The 13,929-nt window shown below is 35.1% G+C and overlaps 1 protein-coding gene across 4 annotated transcripts in view; it reads right to left on the reverse strand.

Annotated features, from left to right (window-relative positions):
- Nucleotides 1-1,489: 1,489 nt before the first annotated feature.
- NEK1 (NIMA related kinase 1) overlaps nt 1,490-13,929 on the reverse strand; it is a 142,983-nt gene continuing 130,543 nt past the window's right edge. For all 4 annotated transcript variants that reach the window (XM_070415458.1, XM_070415457.1, XM_070415455.1 and 1 more), the window contains 5 exons: nt 13,668-13,819; nt 10,682-10,890; nt 8,754-8,884; nt 8,445-8,577; nt 1,490-2,710 (listed from right to left, as the gene is read on the reverse strand). In XM_070415458.1, coding sequence (XP_070271559.1) covers nt 2,697-2,710; nt 8,445-8,577; nt 8,754-8,884; nt 10,682-10,890; nt 13,668-13,819 — 639 coding nt within the window. In that variant the 3' untranslated portion in view covers nt 1,490-2,696. The remainder of the gene's footprint in view (nt 2,711-8,444; nt 8,578-8,753; nt 8,885-10,681; nt 10,891-13,667; nt 13,820-13,929) is intronic.

A 13,929-nucleotide genomic window follows, 5' to 3' on the forward strand; every position in this document is an offset into this window, starting at 1 on the left:
GTCTTCTTTAATCCTTCACCACCCCTCCTCAGGTTCACCCTTGTCCATGCTGGATGTGGTTCACATCCTGAACTTGGCTTTTAACCAATGTCTGAGGCTATGGGATTATGAAAGCCCTGCTCCCTTACCTTGGGTCTGGACAAGTCCTCAAACTTCTCCCTGGGAGATCAGCTGAAGCTACCCTTTGTAAAACATGGCCTTAAACTACACCCTCCTCTCCTATCCCCACCTTCATCTGTACCAGCCTCCCCTGGGGGCACTCCCTTAAGATATCACCAGCACACAAATCCTTATGTGGGGATCTGCTTCTAAGAAACTTGGTTTAAGACAATAAGACCCTTCTCTTCCCCAGATAAAGGAAAAATGTTCATCCTTGTACTCACAACATACTTTGTCTACCTACTTCAGTGACACACAACTAACTCAGAAACACTAATCTGACACTTACATGTTAAATTCCACTAAACAGAAAACTCTTAGAGTTACAGGGCAGGTATTTCATATTCTTCTCCAAGAAGGGACTATTTAATGAGACTGATTCTCCTGCTAGCAAAACTTTACTTTTAAGCTTTCTGATTTTTTAAAAAAGATGTTTCATTAATTTTTTAGAGAGAGAAAGAGAGAGATAGAAACATCAATGATGAGAGAATCATTGATGAGCTGCCTCCTGCATGCTCCCCACTGGGGATGGAGCCCCAAAACTCAGGCATGTGCCCTGACCAGGAATCAAGCAGTGACCTCTTTTTTTATCGATTTCAGAGAGGAAGGGAGAGGGTGAGATAGAAACATAAATGATGAGAGATTAGCTGCCTCCTGCATGCCCCACATTGGGGACTGAGCCTGCAACCCGGGCATGTGCTCTGACTAGGTATTGAACTGTGACCTCCTGGTTCATAGGTCAACATTCAACCACTGAGCCACACAGGCCGGGCAGTCAGGTATATTTTTTGCAAACATCTCCCAATTTATGGCTAGCTTTTTTCTTTTTATTAACAATGTCCTTTTAAAAGTAAAATTTTATGAAGTCAGATCTTTTTCTTTTATACTTTGCAATTTTAAGGTCTGTTTAGAGAACTTTTGCCAAACCAACTGACCAATAATACCCTCTTTGCCACTGGTACAGATGACCATTTCCATGAGAATACTCCAGAGCCACTTACCACCAAGATGACTGGAGATGACACAAACCCTGTTTGTCATCCCTAGTCTTATATATATGACACTTTTGAAATATGGCTAAACAACCTTTTCTATTGTGTTATAACCTTTACTTGCTTTTCTAATAGTTATAATAGGTTAAAGACTTTTTAAAAAATCATTCTCATCTTTCAGGATTATACAGAATTAAAGTACAGAATTCAAATATTCATCTACTAAAAAAAAAAAGATAAAAATCATCAGGTAAAAGAAATGAAAGTGTTCTCAGCTCTGTGTAAAACCATTCTATTGAAAACAGTGCTAATAAATATATGACAACCAACAGTGCACATCAGGTAGATAATAAAAATTTAATAGTAATATCACAAAATAAACAAATTTATAAAAGTCAAGTATTTAGTTTTGGATGCTAGAAATAATATACATAATAAATTCAGCATGGTACTGATAGTGCTGCAAGATTAGGTTTTATTGTTCAAATTATAGATTATGCCAATCAGGCTGCTTTGTACTCAAGTTTCAAAAAATCTACTTTTATTACTAAAAGCATCTGGACTTTATACATTGCTACTGAAACCTGGCATACTGCAATTGAAGCTGTGTGACTACAATCTTAATGATCCTCTCATAATGGAAATAAAGAGGCAAACATTTCCCCCCTATGGAATAACAGTTACCAAAACTGTCAGTGTCAAAAATGATTCCTTTCTCCTTTTTAATCTCATAAAAGCACATGCATGAGAGAACATTGAAAACAAAAAGGGCAACTTTAGGCTATATGCTAGGTTGATGTTAAAATCCACAGACTAATTTTTAGATATAATATTTCTGGTTCTGGTCTTTTAAAAAAAGAAACAGAAGTAATCAACATTTTTAACATCAGGAAATATAATTTTGTTATTCTTTCATAATCAAAATTTTCAACTATTTCTAAGACTGTTTCTATAGCCTGTTTTCACTCAGCTAGTTCAGGAGACACACGGTTGAAAAAGGGCTGAGCATATAAACTTTAAGGCTAAAAAATTCCATCTTCAAAATGTAAAGATTTAAATAGAGCCCTTGACAAGGTTATTTAATACCTAATTGCTGGTCATGAAAACAAGTAGACAGAAAAAAAGGGCCATATTTAAATGCTTAAATGAAAAACCACAGGCAGGTCTTTCACAACGTAAGTAATTCTTTCAACCTAAGGACATTTGCTGAAAGTAAGTTACCTTACTTCATGATACATCTTCTTCAAAACCATTATGCCCAATTCTGGATCAATGTCTCTTATGCTTTGGTTGGAAGATTTAATGAAGTATATAGTCTGTAGGAGGCAACTATAGAACTCAACAAACAAAATATAATAGATAAAATACTAGAATCTTAACTGAAAAATGTCATGTTTGTCCAACTTTTTCATGCAATCAGCATGCCCATCTTAAATCTGACATATCATTTATAAAAGATTACTACAGTCCCACTGAAATTTGTTATTCTGATGAGCCAAATTCAAATGCTTTCATACAGGTGAGGATTAAAAAATGTTCTGAGGATTATTCATCATTGTCTGTAAAGAAAAAAAAAAAGAAAATAATTTAATTCATTTCCCTGCAAATCAACTGTATGTATCTACTTGTAAAAAATTTATATTTTTCATGCTAAAGGAAAAGAGCTTTAATGTAGTTTTTATTGTAATATCACATACTCAGTGTAAAATATTCAGACAATACAATGAACAATAAAGTGGGAAGCAAAAAATCATCCAAAAGCCAAAGACAACCAGTGTTAATTTTATATAAATCTTCCCAGATCTTTCCCTGTGAATATACAAATATCTTTTTTAAAATTACAATAAAATGCATTTTGAGACATGAGTTTTCCCCCTTAAAACACATAATGGACAAAAAGATGAATAAATAAGTAATAAAACAAGATCATAAAATGTTAATGGCAGAATCTAGGTAGTGGGTATATGGGTGATAACTTGGAAAGTTCTTCCAACATTTTTACATAATGACAATTTTACAATAAAATGTTGAAAAAGAATAAGTCATAGATATATTCCATGTCAATTTCAATGGCTGCATTTTGTTTTATTTTATGGATATGGTACAATTCAGCATTTCTATTTATGGACACTGGTTATTTCCAATTTTTTGTTATCCTAAAAAAAACACTGCTGAATGAATTAGAGCACTTAATTTAATCTAAGATAACAATCGCCATCTTCCACACGCTAGCAAAGGTGATTGTTCATTAAATTCCAAGTGCCATCTCTAATCACTGCACTGCTTAAGATCCTTCACTAGCTCCCCACTGCCTCAGGACAGAACCCTTATATGGATTGCAAAGCCCTTCATTATCTGGCCTTTTCAATATGTCTAGCCTTATCTACTTTCATTGCCCACCTTCCCTAAGCATCCCCATAATTCATGCTTGAGTAACAGTGAATTGCTTATAGTTCCCCTAATGCAATATTTCACATCCCTCTATGTGTAAGTACACATATTGATCTGGGGGTTAATTCACATTAATATTTCAAAATCCAACTCTGATGTCCTCTCCCCTAGGAAGAATTACCCTGAAACTTTGATTTCTTCCAATACAGCCAGATCATTACCTTGTGCAACATACATGTTACAATTATCACTCTTACAATTCAATTATTTTTTATAATTACACAATGTCTCAAATAGTCAGGAAAGTACAGAGAATAAAGTAATGAACACACACCTACCTAATCCTTAGAAATAATAAAGTTAACTTGTAGCTATATTGGTTTGGATTATTTGTTAAGAAAAATCATATTACAGGTACAAAGTACTCGTCTCCAATCTTAGTGACTTCTCTTCTTCCCCAGGGGCAGTATCCTGAGTCTGATGTGTGTCCTTCCCTCCCATGATTTTTTACTTTTATTAGATATAAGTATACCTAAATAAAATTGCTTTTAAACATTACAGAAATGGTATCATGTACTACTAACTACTTACTCAGCTGATCATATTTGTGGGGCTTACCCATATTGATAGATAAAAACTTAGTCCATTTGTTTTAACTGCTCTAGAGAATTTCATTACATAAACACAGTACAATATCCAAAGTGAATGTGGAAAGAAGGTATGTATTTCCTTCTTAAGAAACTACAAGGTTGGACGTATGCCAGTAACTTGCACCATGCCATATTATGAGAAAGAGCCACATGAAATACAACTACTGTAAAAATTACTGAGGATATTTTTCAGTCTGATATAGTACTACTAGAGGCCTGGTGCACGAATTCGTGCACGGGTGGGGTTTCTCTGGGTGGCCTGCAGGGATCGGGCCAAAACCTACAGTCCAACACCACCTGCAGCTCCTACCTGCCGCTCACGCTCATCCAGGCCCCACTGTGTCTGCTGCAGGCTCGTGTCCAATCAGTCCCGATCAGGAGAGGCTCACGCTGCAGCAGCAGCACTCACCAGCCATGAGCCCTGCACCTGGCACCCTCCCAAGGGGAGTGGACTGTGGGATTGGGCTGAAACTGGCTCTCCAATATCCCCTGAGGGGTCCTGGATTGCAAGAGGGTGCAGGCCAGGCTGAGGGACCCCACCGGTGCACAATTGGGCTGGGGAGGGACCGCAGGAGGGCTCCAGGATGTGTCCGGCCCATTTCACTCAGTCCGGATTAGCCAGACCCCAGCAGCAAGCTAACCTACCAGTCAGAGAATCTGCCTCCTGGTGGTCAGTGCACGTCATAGTGACTGGTCTACCAGTTGACTTCTGTCCTCTGGTGGTCAGTGCATGTAATAGCGAGCAGTTGAGCAGCCTTAGCATATCATTAGCATATTATGCTTTGATTGGTTGTTTAGTTGTTCTGCCGTTGGTCTGTTTGCATATTACCCTTTTATTATACAGGATTTTATAAAATGGGGTTCAAGATCTCAATAAAATCAGGAATTCACAAGTTCCAGATAATGTTTTAATTATATATTTCCAATTCTCTAATAATAAAAATAATCTTTTAACATTTTGGAGGAAAGCATTTGCTTTACACTAGTAAATCACAACTGACAGGCATTTTTAAGGACTAAGACTTGAGTTTTTCACTGACATCCATGGACTTAGATTCTTGGAATCTGAAAACAATTTTTTACCCTTTAAAGGAATCAACATATTATTCAACCTTGAGGAACACTATATCATAGTCCTCTCTTTTTTAAGAATCGTGGGAAATTGTTTCCTTTCTTTCAATACCAAAAATAGCTGACCTTTGCGTAACTGACATGTTTTGTCTCATGCACACTGTGACTCATGTACTTAATTAGGTTTCCTGCTTTGCTAGAAAGATCAGCACCAAATTTGTGACTTATTTTCACAAAATGTAGAAATCATTTGAATATAAACTTTGTATTCTTACTTTGGTCTTGGCTTAATATTATATTGTTTGCACTCATCTGCCTGATATGTTGAATTTCCCAAACACTTGTTCTTAATTTTATCTTGTATTGAATGTATTTTTAAATGCAATCTTTAATGTTTTCAAAACAAGATAAAATCTTATAAAAATTTATATTGTTAAATTTAAGCATCAACATTTTAAATCCTCAATTTCAGTCTACAAATCATACTTATAAAGTAACAGAATTTTTTGACCAATATTCTAGAAATATATTCTTGTTCAAAATCATCAGAATCAGTTTATAAATTAATTTTGAAAAATTAGGTTCCTTACTTCATAATAGGACTTAAAACAAAAAGACCACATTTTATTATATTGTTGTTGTTGTTGTTAATCCTCACTCGAGGATATTTTTCCCATTGATTTTTAGAGAGAGTGGAAGAGAGGGGGAGAGACAGAGAAACATCAACATGAGAGACAATTAACTGTTGTCTCCCATGCGCGCCTGCAACCAAGGTATGTGCCCTTGACCAGAATAGAACCTGCAACCCCAAAGTTCTGGAGCTGATGCTCTAACCACCAAGCAAACTGGCTAGGGCAAGACCACATATTATTGACCTTGATAACCCACTTCATTCACTAAGCTTGATTTTAAAGTAACGTTGAGCTTTTTCCAAAGAATTAAATGTTCCCAGAAAAAGGACTTATACCAAAAAGGATAATCAAAAGAATCTGGTATATAAGCTGTCACAGGGAAATTCCAGAAGAGAACTTTCAAGGTATTTTGTGTAATGGAACATCTTCATTAGACTAAGTCTATATTTCTACATTAAGTTCTTACATTTTTCCACCAAATACTGTTGTAGTTCTTTAACAATTTCTATAGAGAAGTGCTCCCTTAAGTTTCTATTGATAGATTTCATAGCAACCACCATTAATATAAAACATTTTATTTTTATTTGTTATAATCCTAAGAGGGCTAAAAGAAATCATAATGAAGAAATAGTGCAGCACTAATTACTGGTTTATGAAGGAAGACTGGTATATATTCAGTGCATTACTTGTTGCTAACAACCCTAATTTTTTCTTGACAGTTATTCTGTTAAAAAGAATAGTACTTAAAAAAGTGATTTTTTTTTAATCCTCACCTGAGGACATGCTGAAAGAAAGAGAGGAAGAGAAAGAGAGAGAGAGAGAGAGAAACATTGATGTAAGAGAGAAACATCAATTGGTTGCCTTCTGCACATGCCCCAACAGGGGATCAAACCTGAAAGCCAGGTATGTGCCCTGACCAGGAATCCAACTAACTACCTTTTGGTGCACAAGATAACATTCAACCAACTGAGCCACTTGGCTGGGCAAAATACAGTGATTTTTGAAGCTATAAGATAATAGTACTGACTGTACCTGAAGATTTTCTAATTTTGATTTATCAATAACTATTAGAGTTTTTACAAGACTTACTTCTATTAAAACAATCCAAAGAAACATTTTTTGTTGAGCTTTAGCAAACATATCATAAAACTTTAGGAAAAAACAGTCAATGTAAATAAGTCTACATAATTATAAAGCTGCTCCCCAAATTAAAAAAATATTTAATTTCATTTTAGTAAACAATTTTTCATGAGTCAAACTATCAAATCTAATCTAATAATAGACAAACAGGGTAATTGACGATACCTTCACTACACCTCCCTTTGGCTAATCAACGAGATATGCAAATTAACCACCAACAAAGATGGCGGTTAATTTGCATACGTAGGCACGAGAAGGCGCTGAAGGCGGCTCTGGCCAGAGCAGTGAAGGCGCTGAAGGAGCGAAGGCCTGGGTGCTGGGTGCTGGAGGAAAACCGGTGCCGGCAGCCAGGGGAAGGGAAGGCCTATTGCACGAATCTTTTCATGCAACAGGCCTCTAGTATTTTTATAAGAAGCCTTGCTCTGAAATACTTGAACTGAATATTAACAGCTCTATTCCTATGAATAGGAAATCCAGGTATTCATCACCTCATGCCCAAACACACCTACAGTTTCAAAACAGATTACTTCCAATCTTGGCACTCTCCAAACCATCCAGAATACGCCTTCCAGATTGAACTTTAGAAAACACCTCATTAATTATGTCAGGTTTTTTTTCAGTTCAAAAATCTTCACTAATTTCCTCTGTGTATTTTACACACTTCACAGTGTCATATCACAAAGACTAATTTTCAATAAGAAGCTTCTAATATGGTCAATTTCATCCTAATATACATTAATCAGTTAATTCTATTTTCCTTACAAATTGTTCCCTCTATATTTCTTTCCATTTTTCACAAACCAACCTCCCCTTCTCTAATTCCTACTGTACTAAAAAGTATCTTAGGAAGAGCAATCAATTATATGTGTGTATATATATTCTATAATAATAAAAGTGTAATATGTTAATTAGACCGGACAGCCAAACGACCTTCCGGACGTCCTTCCGGACAACCTTCCAGAAGCACACAATAACTACTTTGAAAACCAATCTAAGTACATTATATTGGAGATCATCTTTCTATTTTTATAGCAAAGGAAAGTGAAACTTAAGACAAAATAAATCACTCAATGTCACATCATTAGCCTCCCAAAGAGTCAGGACTATGACACTGGTTTCTTGGTTCCATGGTAAGTGCTCTTGACTATATTTAAAGAGAAACCATTTTTAACTAATAACTTTTCATAAAGTCCTAACATATTTTTTAGTGATTCTATAGGTAAGTAGTTTCAAAATATAAAAATGGGTTACATTCCAATCCCTACAGATGAACTCTCCTTACTCTGAAAGAGATTACATTTAGTTTTATTTAGGATAAACTTTGCATATTGCTGAAGCTCATCAATTGACATTTGCCATTTTGTTTTTTGCACATTTATTTAAAATATAAAGATGGGAGGAAATCTTACCTTCCTGATAGGCCCCATCTGCCATGACTAAATGAAGAATCTTTGCATAAAGATGCTGATGTTCGTTTCCCAAAATATTCTGAGCTATTGTTGAACAAATCTCTATATTTTCATCTTCATCTTCATGAACAGCCTATACCAAGTTTCCAAATACAAAGTAATATTTGAATATTATCTTTCTCTAGTTGGATACTTTGTTAATCTTTTACAATAAATTTACTTACCAATAAAAAAAATCACTGACATTTCACTAGTAATTTAAACAGAGCATATTTCAAAATTAAATGTTTTAACTGACATTTCACTTACCTTTATTTTCTCATAAACTTCAAAGAACTTTTCAAAGCCTATTTCCTGCTCCAGGTGAAGTCTCAGTTCCTCTAAATGGTTAAAGACACTATCATATTCACACTCACTAGTTATCTCACCATCACTGTTATCTAAAAAACATTAAAAAGATATCATTAAAAAAGACTAAATCAAATAATTACTACCCTAATATACTAAAATTCTGTAAGTGAATCATGTCATTGAAATAGAGTACTTTAGTGCTGGCTGGAGTGGCTCAGTTGGTTGGGTGTCATCCTGTGCACCGAAAGGTTGCCAGTTCAATTCCCATTTAGGCACATGGGCTCAATCCCCGGTAGGGGGCATGCAAGAGGCAGCCAATCGATGTTTCTCTCTCTCTCTCTCTCTCTCTCTCTCTCTCTCTCTCTCTCTCTCTCTCTCTTCCTCTCCCTGTCTCTACCTAAAAATGATAATAAAAAATAGACCACTTTGTACTTTAAATATTAAGTTTTTGTCATTATAATATTTGCCATTTATACAGGTAATCAATGTACATAAATCTGTCTTAATAAGAACATTACTTTGAAAATCTTTTCTTTTTATAGAAATAAACAGTAAACCAGGATAGAATAAAAGCTTCCCTACAGATGTCACCAAATGTAGCTAAAAATAAATAAAAAATAGAAAAAGCACACCCATATGTTCTGCATCACGGCAACCAACCCTAACTACTATTTTTAAAAAGTAGATATTAAACATGAGCCAAAACATTAAAAAGCATGCAGAAGGAAGACAACCTAAAATACATATCATAAAACTTTAGTAAAGCACCTAAAAAGTATTATAAATGCTCTGTATGTTTTATGCACACCAAAGGTACTTTGAAAAATTCCAGTAAAAAACAAAATTACTGAAGGATCATTCCTTTTCACATTAGTTCTTCTTCCCAAATAAATGCAGTTATTGGAATACAGTGGGGCCTTGACTTACGAGTTTAATTCGTTCCGTGACGGAGCTCGTAACTCAAATTACTCATATGTCAAATAAAAAGTGAACGAGTGAGACACGTGATGCTGGGCTGATGTTGTGGCATTCACTGTGACGTTCGCTGCGCCAACTAGCGGTGGGGTATCTGAAGCTGGCTCGTAACCCGAATTTTAGCTCACAACTCAAAGCAAAAAATCGGCCAAGAGATGGCTCATATCTCAAAAAACTCCTTAGTCGGGACACTAGTAAGTCAAGGCCCCACTGTACACAAATTTTCTTAGTATTTTAGCGGTAATGCTATGAATAAAGAATAGTTTCTAAACCAAAGTTTAAAAAGCTGCTTTAGTCTTAACCCTTCTGGTTAACCACTGTATGTAGAAGCTCTTTGCAAAACATAAAATACTAAGAAAATGAAGTTATTATCTTTATTACTAAAAAAATAAATCAAGAAATAAATATTATTATTCTGCCAATAAATAGAATAAAAATGCTTCAAAAAAGCATTTCCATAACTTGATGGGAAAGAAATGGAACAACTGTATATGTGCATTTGTGAAAAGAAAAAGAATAAATATAAGTCAGACAAAGAAGCATGCTTCAGTTTTATTTAAAACTGGAAATGGTTCAGCCTGGCTGGTGTAGCTCAGTGGTTGAGCATCGACCTATGAACCAGGAGGTCATGGTTCAATTCCCGGTCAGGGCACATGGCTGGTTGTTGGCTCAATCCCCTGTGGGGGGCATGCAGGAGGCAGCCAATCAATGATTCTCTCTCATCATTGATGTTTCTATCTCTCTCTCCCTCTGCCTTACTCTCTGAAATCAATAAAAATATATTAAAAAATAAAAATAACAAAAAATAAAACTGGAAATGGTTTATATTAGATATCAGAAAAACATACTCTAGCTGAAATATGTGCACACACGGAAAAAGGAAAAGGCCCACCCCAATCGTGATCACGCACCCGAGTGCCACTCTTCATTGAGAGCACTTTCGCTGCTGGGATTGTCCTCCTCATCGGCTGGATCTGTCCCGTTCACAGTCGGCTCTAGGTCACTGTTCTTCAGGACTGATTCTTCCTCCTCGCTATATTCCTCCCCAGGTTCTTCTCTGAGTAACTGCTCCATAGAGGCCTGAAGCTCTTGTAAATCTGTGTCAGTTTCTTCAAACACACTGAAATTTAAAAAATTAAACACTACTAAAGCCCATGTCTTTCTACTCAAACACTTAATACTCCAAAACTTTTCTTTTATGTAATTCTGAAAGTTCAGCAAAATCTTGGTATGGATGTATAATAATTGCACACTATACAAAAGCTTTCCATATAAACCCTCACTGGGCATCTGAACTCTTAGAAATGGAAATACTTAGGGAATTATATGTTCAGGTTAATTGGATGATTTAGTAAATAAAATGGTCACCAGAAGTCTTCTCTTTGGATCCTTATTCTTGAAAATATTCCTAAAGTATATAAGTAGACTTTACTATAATTATAATACATTAACCATAACAATCTTATGTGGGGAATCCTATTTCCAAGAAATTGCTCAGGATATTAATTCTATTTTCATGAGAATATAGATGCTGAAATGAACTAATTTATGCAAATAGTATTATACATTTATATAGTACTTTAGTTTTATCCTATTATTTTAATCTTATTCACACAAAACTCACTTAAGGGACATGAAAACTGTGAATCAAAGTGTTTAAATGACTTACTCAAGGTCACACAGTCAATAAATGACAATTATAGGACGGAATTCTAAATCCTGTGACCACTTCTACAATACCCCCAAAATGTACTCATACTCACAATGTTATCTCTCCTATGATTTGCTTCTTTCTCCTAAAGTGGCATGCAAATAGGTTAACGCCTTTCCTAAAGTTTACACTCCGATCAAATAGACAAATGTTTACCGAAGAACTAAAATATCAACAGTATTATGTGAGACAGGGAATAAAATTTCCATTAATAGAAAAAGAAAATAATCTTTAATGTAGAAATAGCTTTATTTTGTACTTATGTGTACAAACTCCTACACTTTGACATTGTAGTAGCTATAGAAAAGCAAAGCATCTATGAGGAAACGAGAGTATCTAATATTTTTGGATCATCCTACTAGTAGCTCTTAACTTTCTACATTTAATTACAAAAGTAGCATAACAGGCACATCTGCTATGTACCATTACCACAATGACTGAACATTGACCTGTGGATAAAACCCTCTAGTGGCCAGCCTGGAGGAACCAGTGGCCTCCTTAATGGTAGTAAAATAAGCAGGACTGCTAAGTCTGCCATTGCAAGGAAAAATTAGATTATGATCTTTTATGAAATGAACATTTCAAAACTTGTCTCAGGTACTTCAAAACCTGGTCCCAAATTCACCTTTTAGTAGGCTTTCTTATTAGTCAATTTTGAGTAAAGTTTGGATTTAAATAAATTAATTTTCCTCCCAAAGAAAACGTCAAGTGAAATTTCCTGTACAGACATGGATTAACTTACTTAAAAAAAAAAAATCTTAGTTTTCAAATTTAAAAAATCATGCTAAAGGCTTCTAACTTAAATTTTAAAATAAAATTATAATCAACTAGTAATTAAAAGAACATAAGCCACAATTAAGCTACAGTTTACTCAGATAAAAATGGATCGACTTTATAAAAACTGAGGAAAAAACTGCTACCTAGCACTTTGTCAACCATAAAGATGCTGAAATGTTGTGTTCTCCAATAGGCATAATAAAAAGATAGTTAAAATGCTTAATGACCAGAGTTAAGCAGAAGAAAACAAAGATAAAAAGGTAACTTTTTCTCTAAATTTTGAGGGTACCAGCAAAATTCTACAGAACCCCATAAAAATTTTTAAAAAAGAAAACAGCATTTAAAAATAAAATCTGGTTAGAAATTTAAGAAGGGGTAAGACTTAAGAAAAACAAAGAGAGAAAATAAAATACAGCAGATGAAGTAACCCTGGCTCAAATATTATAGGAAGGGAAATGGTGAGACTGATCTAATGCTTTCAATCAGACCAAAACACAAGTTCTTTCTACTGAATGGCAGAGGTGAAAAAGGAGAAAATTTAATTAAAAAATCAGAAAATAAATCACACAAATTCTAATATCTTGTAATGTATTTCCTGGTGACTTAAATACACTGTACCTTCTCAAACACTTTATTCCAGGGTGTCCTGGTTTTATTTCCCCCCCAAAATCTGTAACACTGTCTGAGGGGTAAGAGGACTAACTGATATCAAAGAATGTGAAGCTGGATTACTGTCTAAAGGGCCATCACTTCCAACCATTCTCAGAAGTATTGGTTAAATGACCCTGCTAGATTTTAGATTCCCTATGAATCATGAAGAAAGGAATTTTGTGAAAGCAATTAAGTTACTTACATGTAGAACACACATGTAAGCAAGTGCACACACACAACCAAACAACTATCCCACCCACTAACTCCCCACTGCCATGGTTTTGAAATCATTCCCATCAGGAGATGGATGAGGATGGAGCTTTCTGGTCATCTTCCTGGGGAATTATAGTGTAGTAAGCAAGCACTTCATAAATTCCCACTACAACCCCTATATCATGTGGTGTTGCACTATTAAACAGTCATCATTCTGCTAACAATCATTCACTTAATATTTATTAAGCACCTACCAGGTGCAAGCCATTATGCTGGATGCTAAGTGGTGAATAAGACAGGGAACACCAAGAGAAACCATTTTCTTATATTCTACAAGTGAGATTAAGCCATACTAGGTTGAGGCAGAAATACATATCAAAATTTGCATGACTGTAGTTTAAATATGTTGTAAAAAGTTAAAGGAGTAGTGAAAAGTTAGCTAGAGATGATTTTTAGAAACTGTCCAGGTAAGTTACCATCTCTAGAACATTTATAAACTCAGAAACTCTGTTAGTGTTACTCTCTGTTAATGACTTCGCGCTCACATGTCTTCAGAATCAGAAGGTCCTTCTTTAATGTGCTCGTCTTCAATGTCATCCATTTCAAGGTTGTCTTGCCGGACATCTCCTACCGTGGGAACATCCATCAGTGTTCTGAACAGCTTTGAGAGATCTGGAAGTGAACATGTCCTCAACATCTAAGAAAAGGCAACAGATTTCTTGTCAGGAGTATGATAATTAGAAAATAAAAACAAAAATTTATAAAATTAGAGCTAAAGATAATTTGTTATTATATTAGTATATATAT

This window comes from Myotis yumanensis, unplaced genomic scaffold (assembly GCF_028538775.1).
Source record: "Myotis yumanensis isolate MYYU_CA2020_CCGP unplaced genomic scaffold, mMyoYum1.0.hap1 SCAF_5, whole genome shotgun sequence".
NCBI lineage: Eukaryota > Metazoa > Chordata > Mammalia > Chiroptera > Vespertilionidae > Myotis > Myotis yumanensis.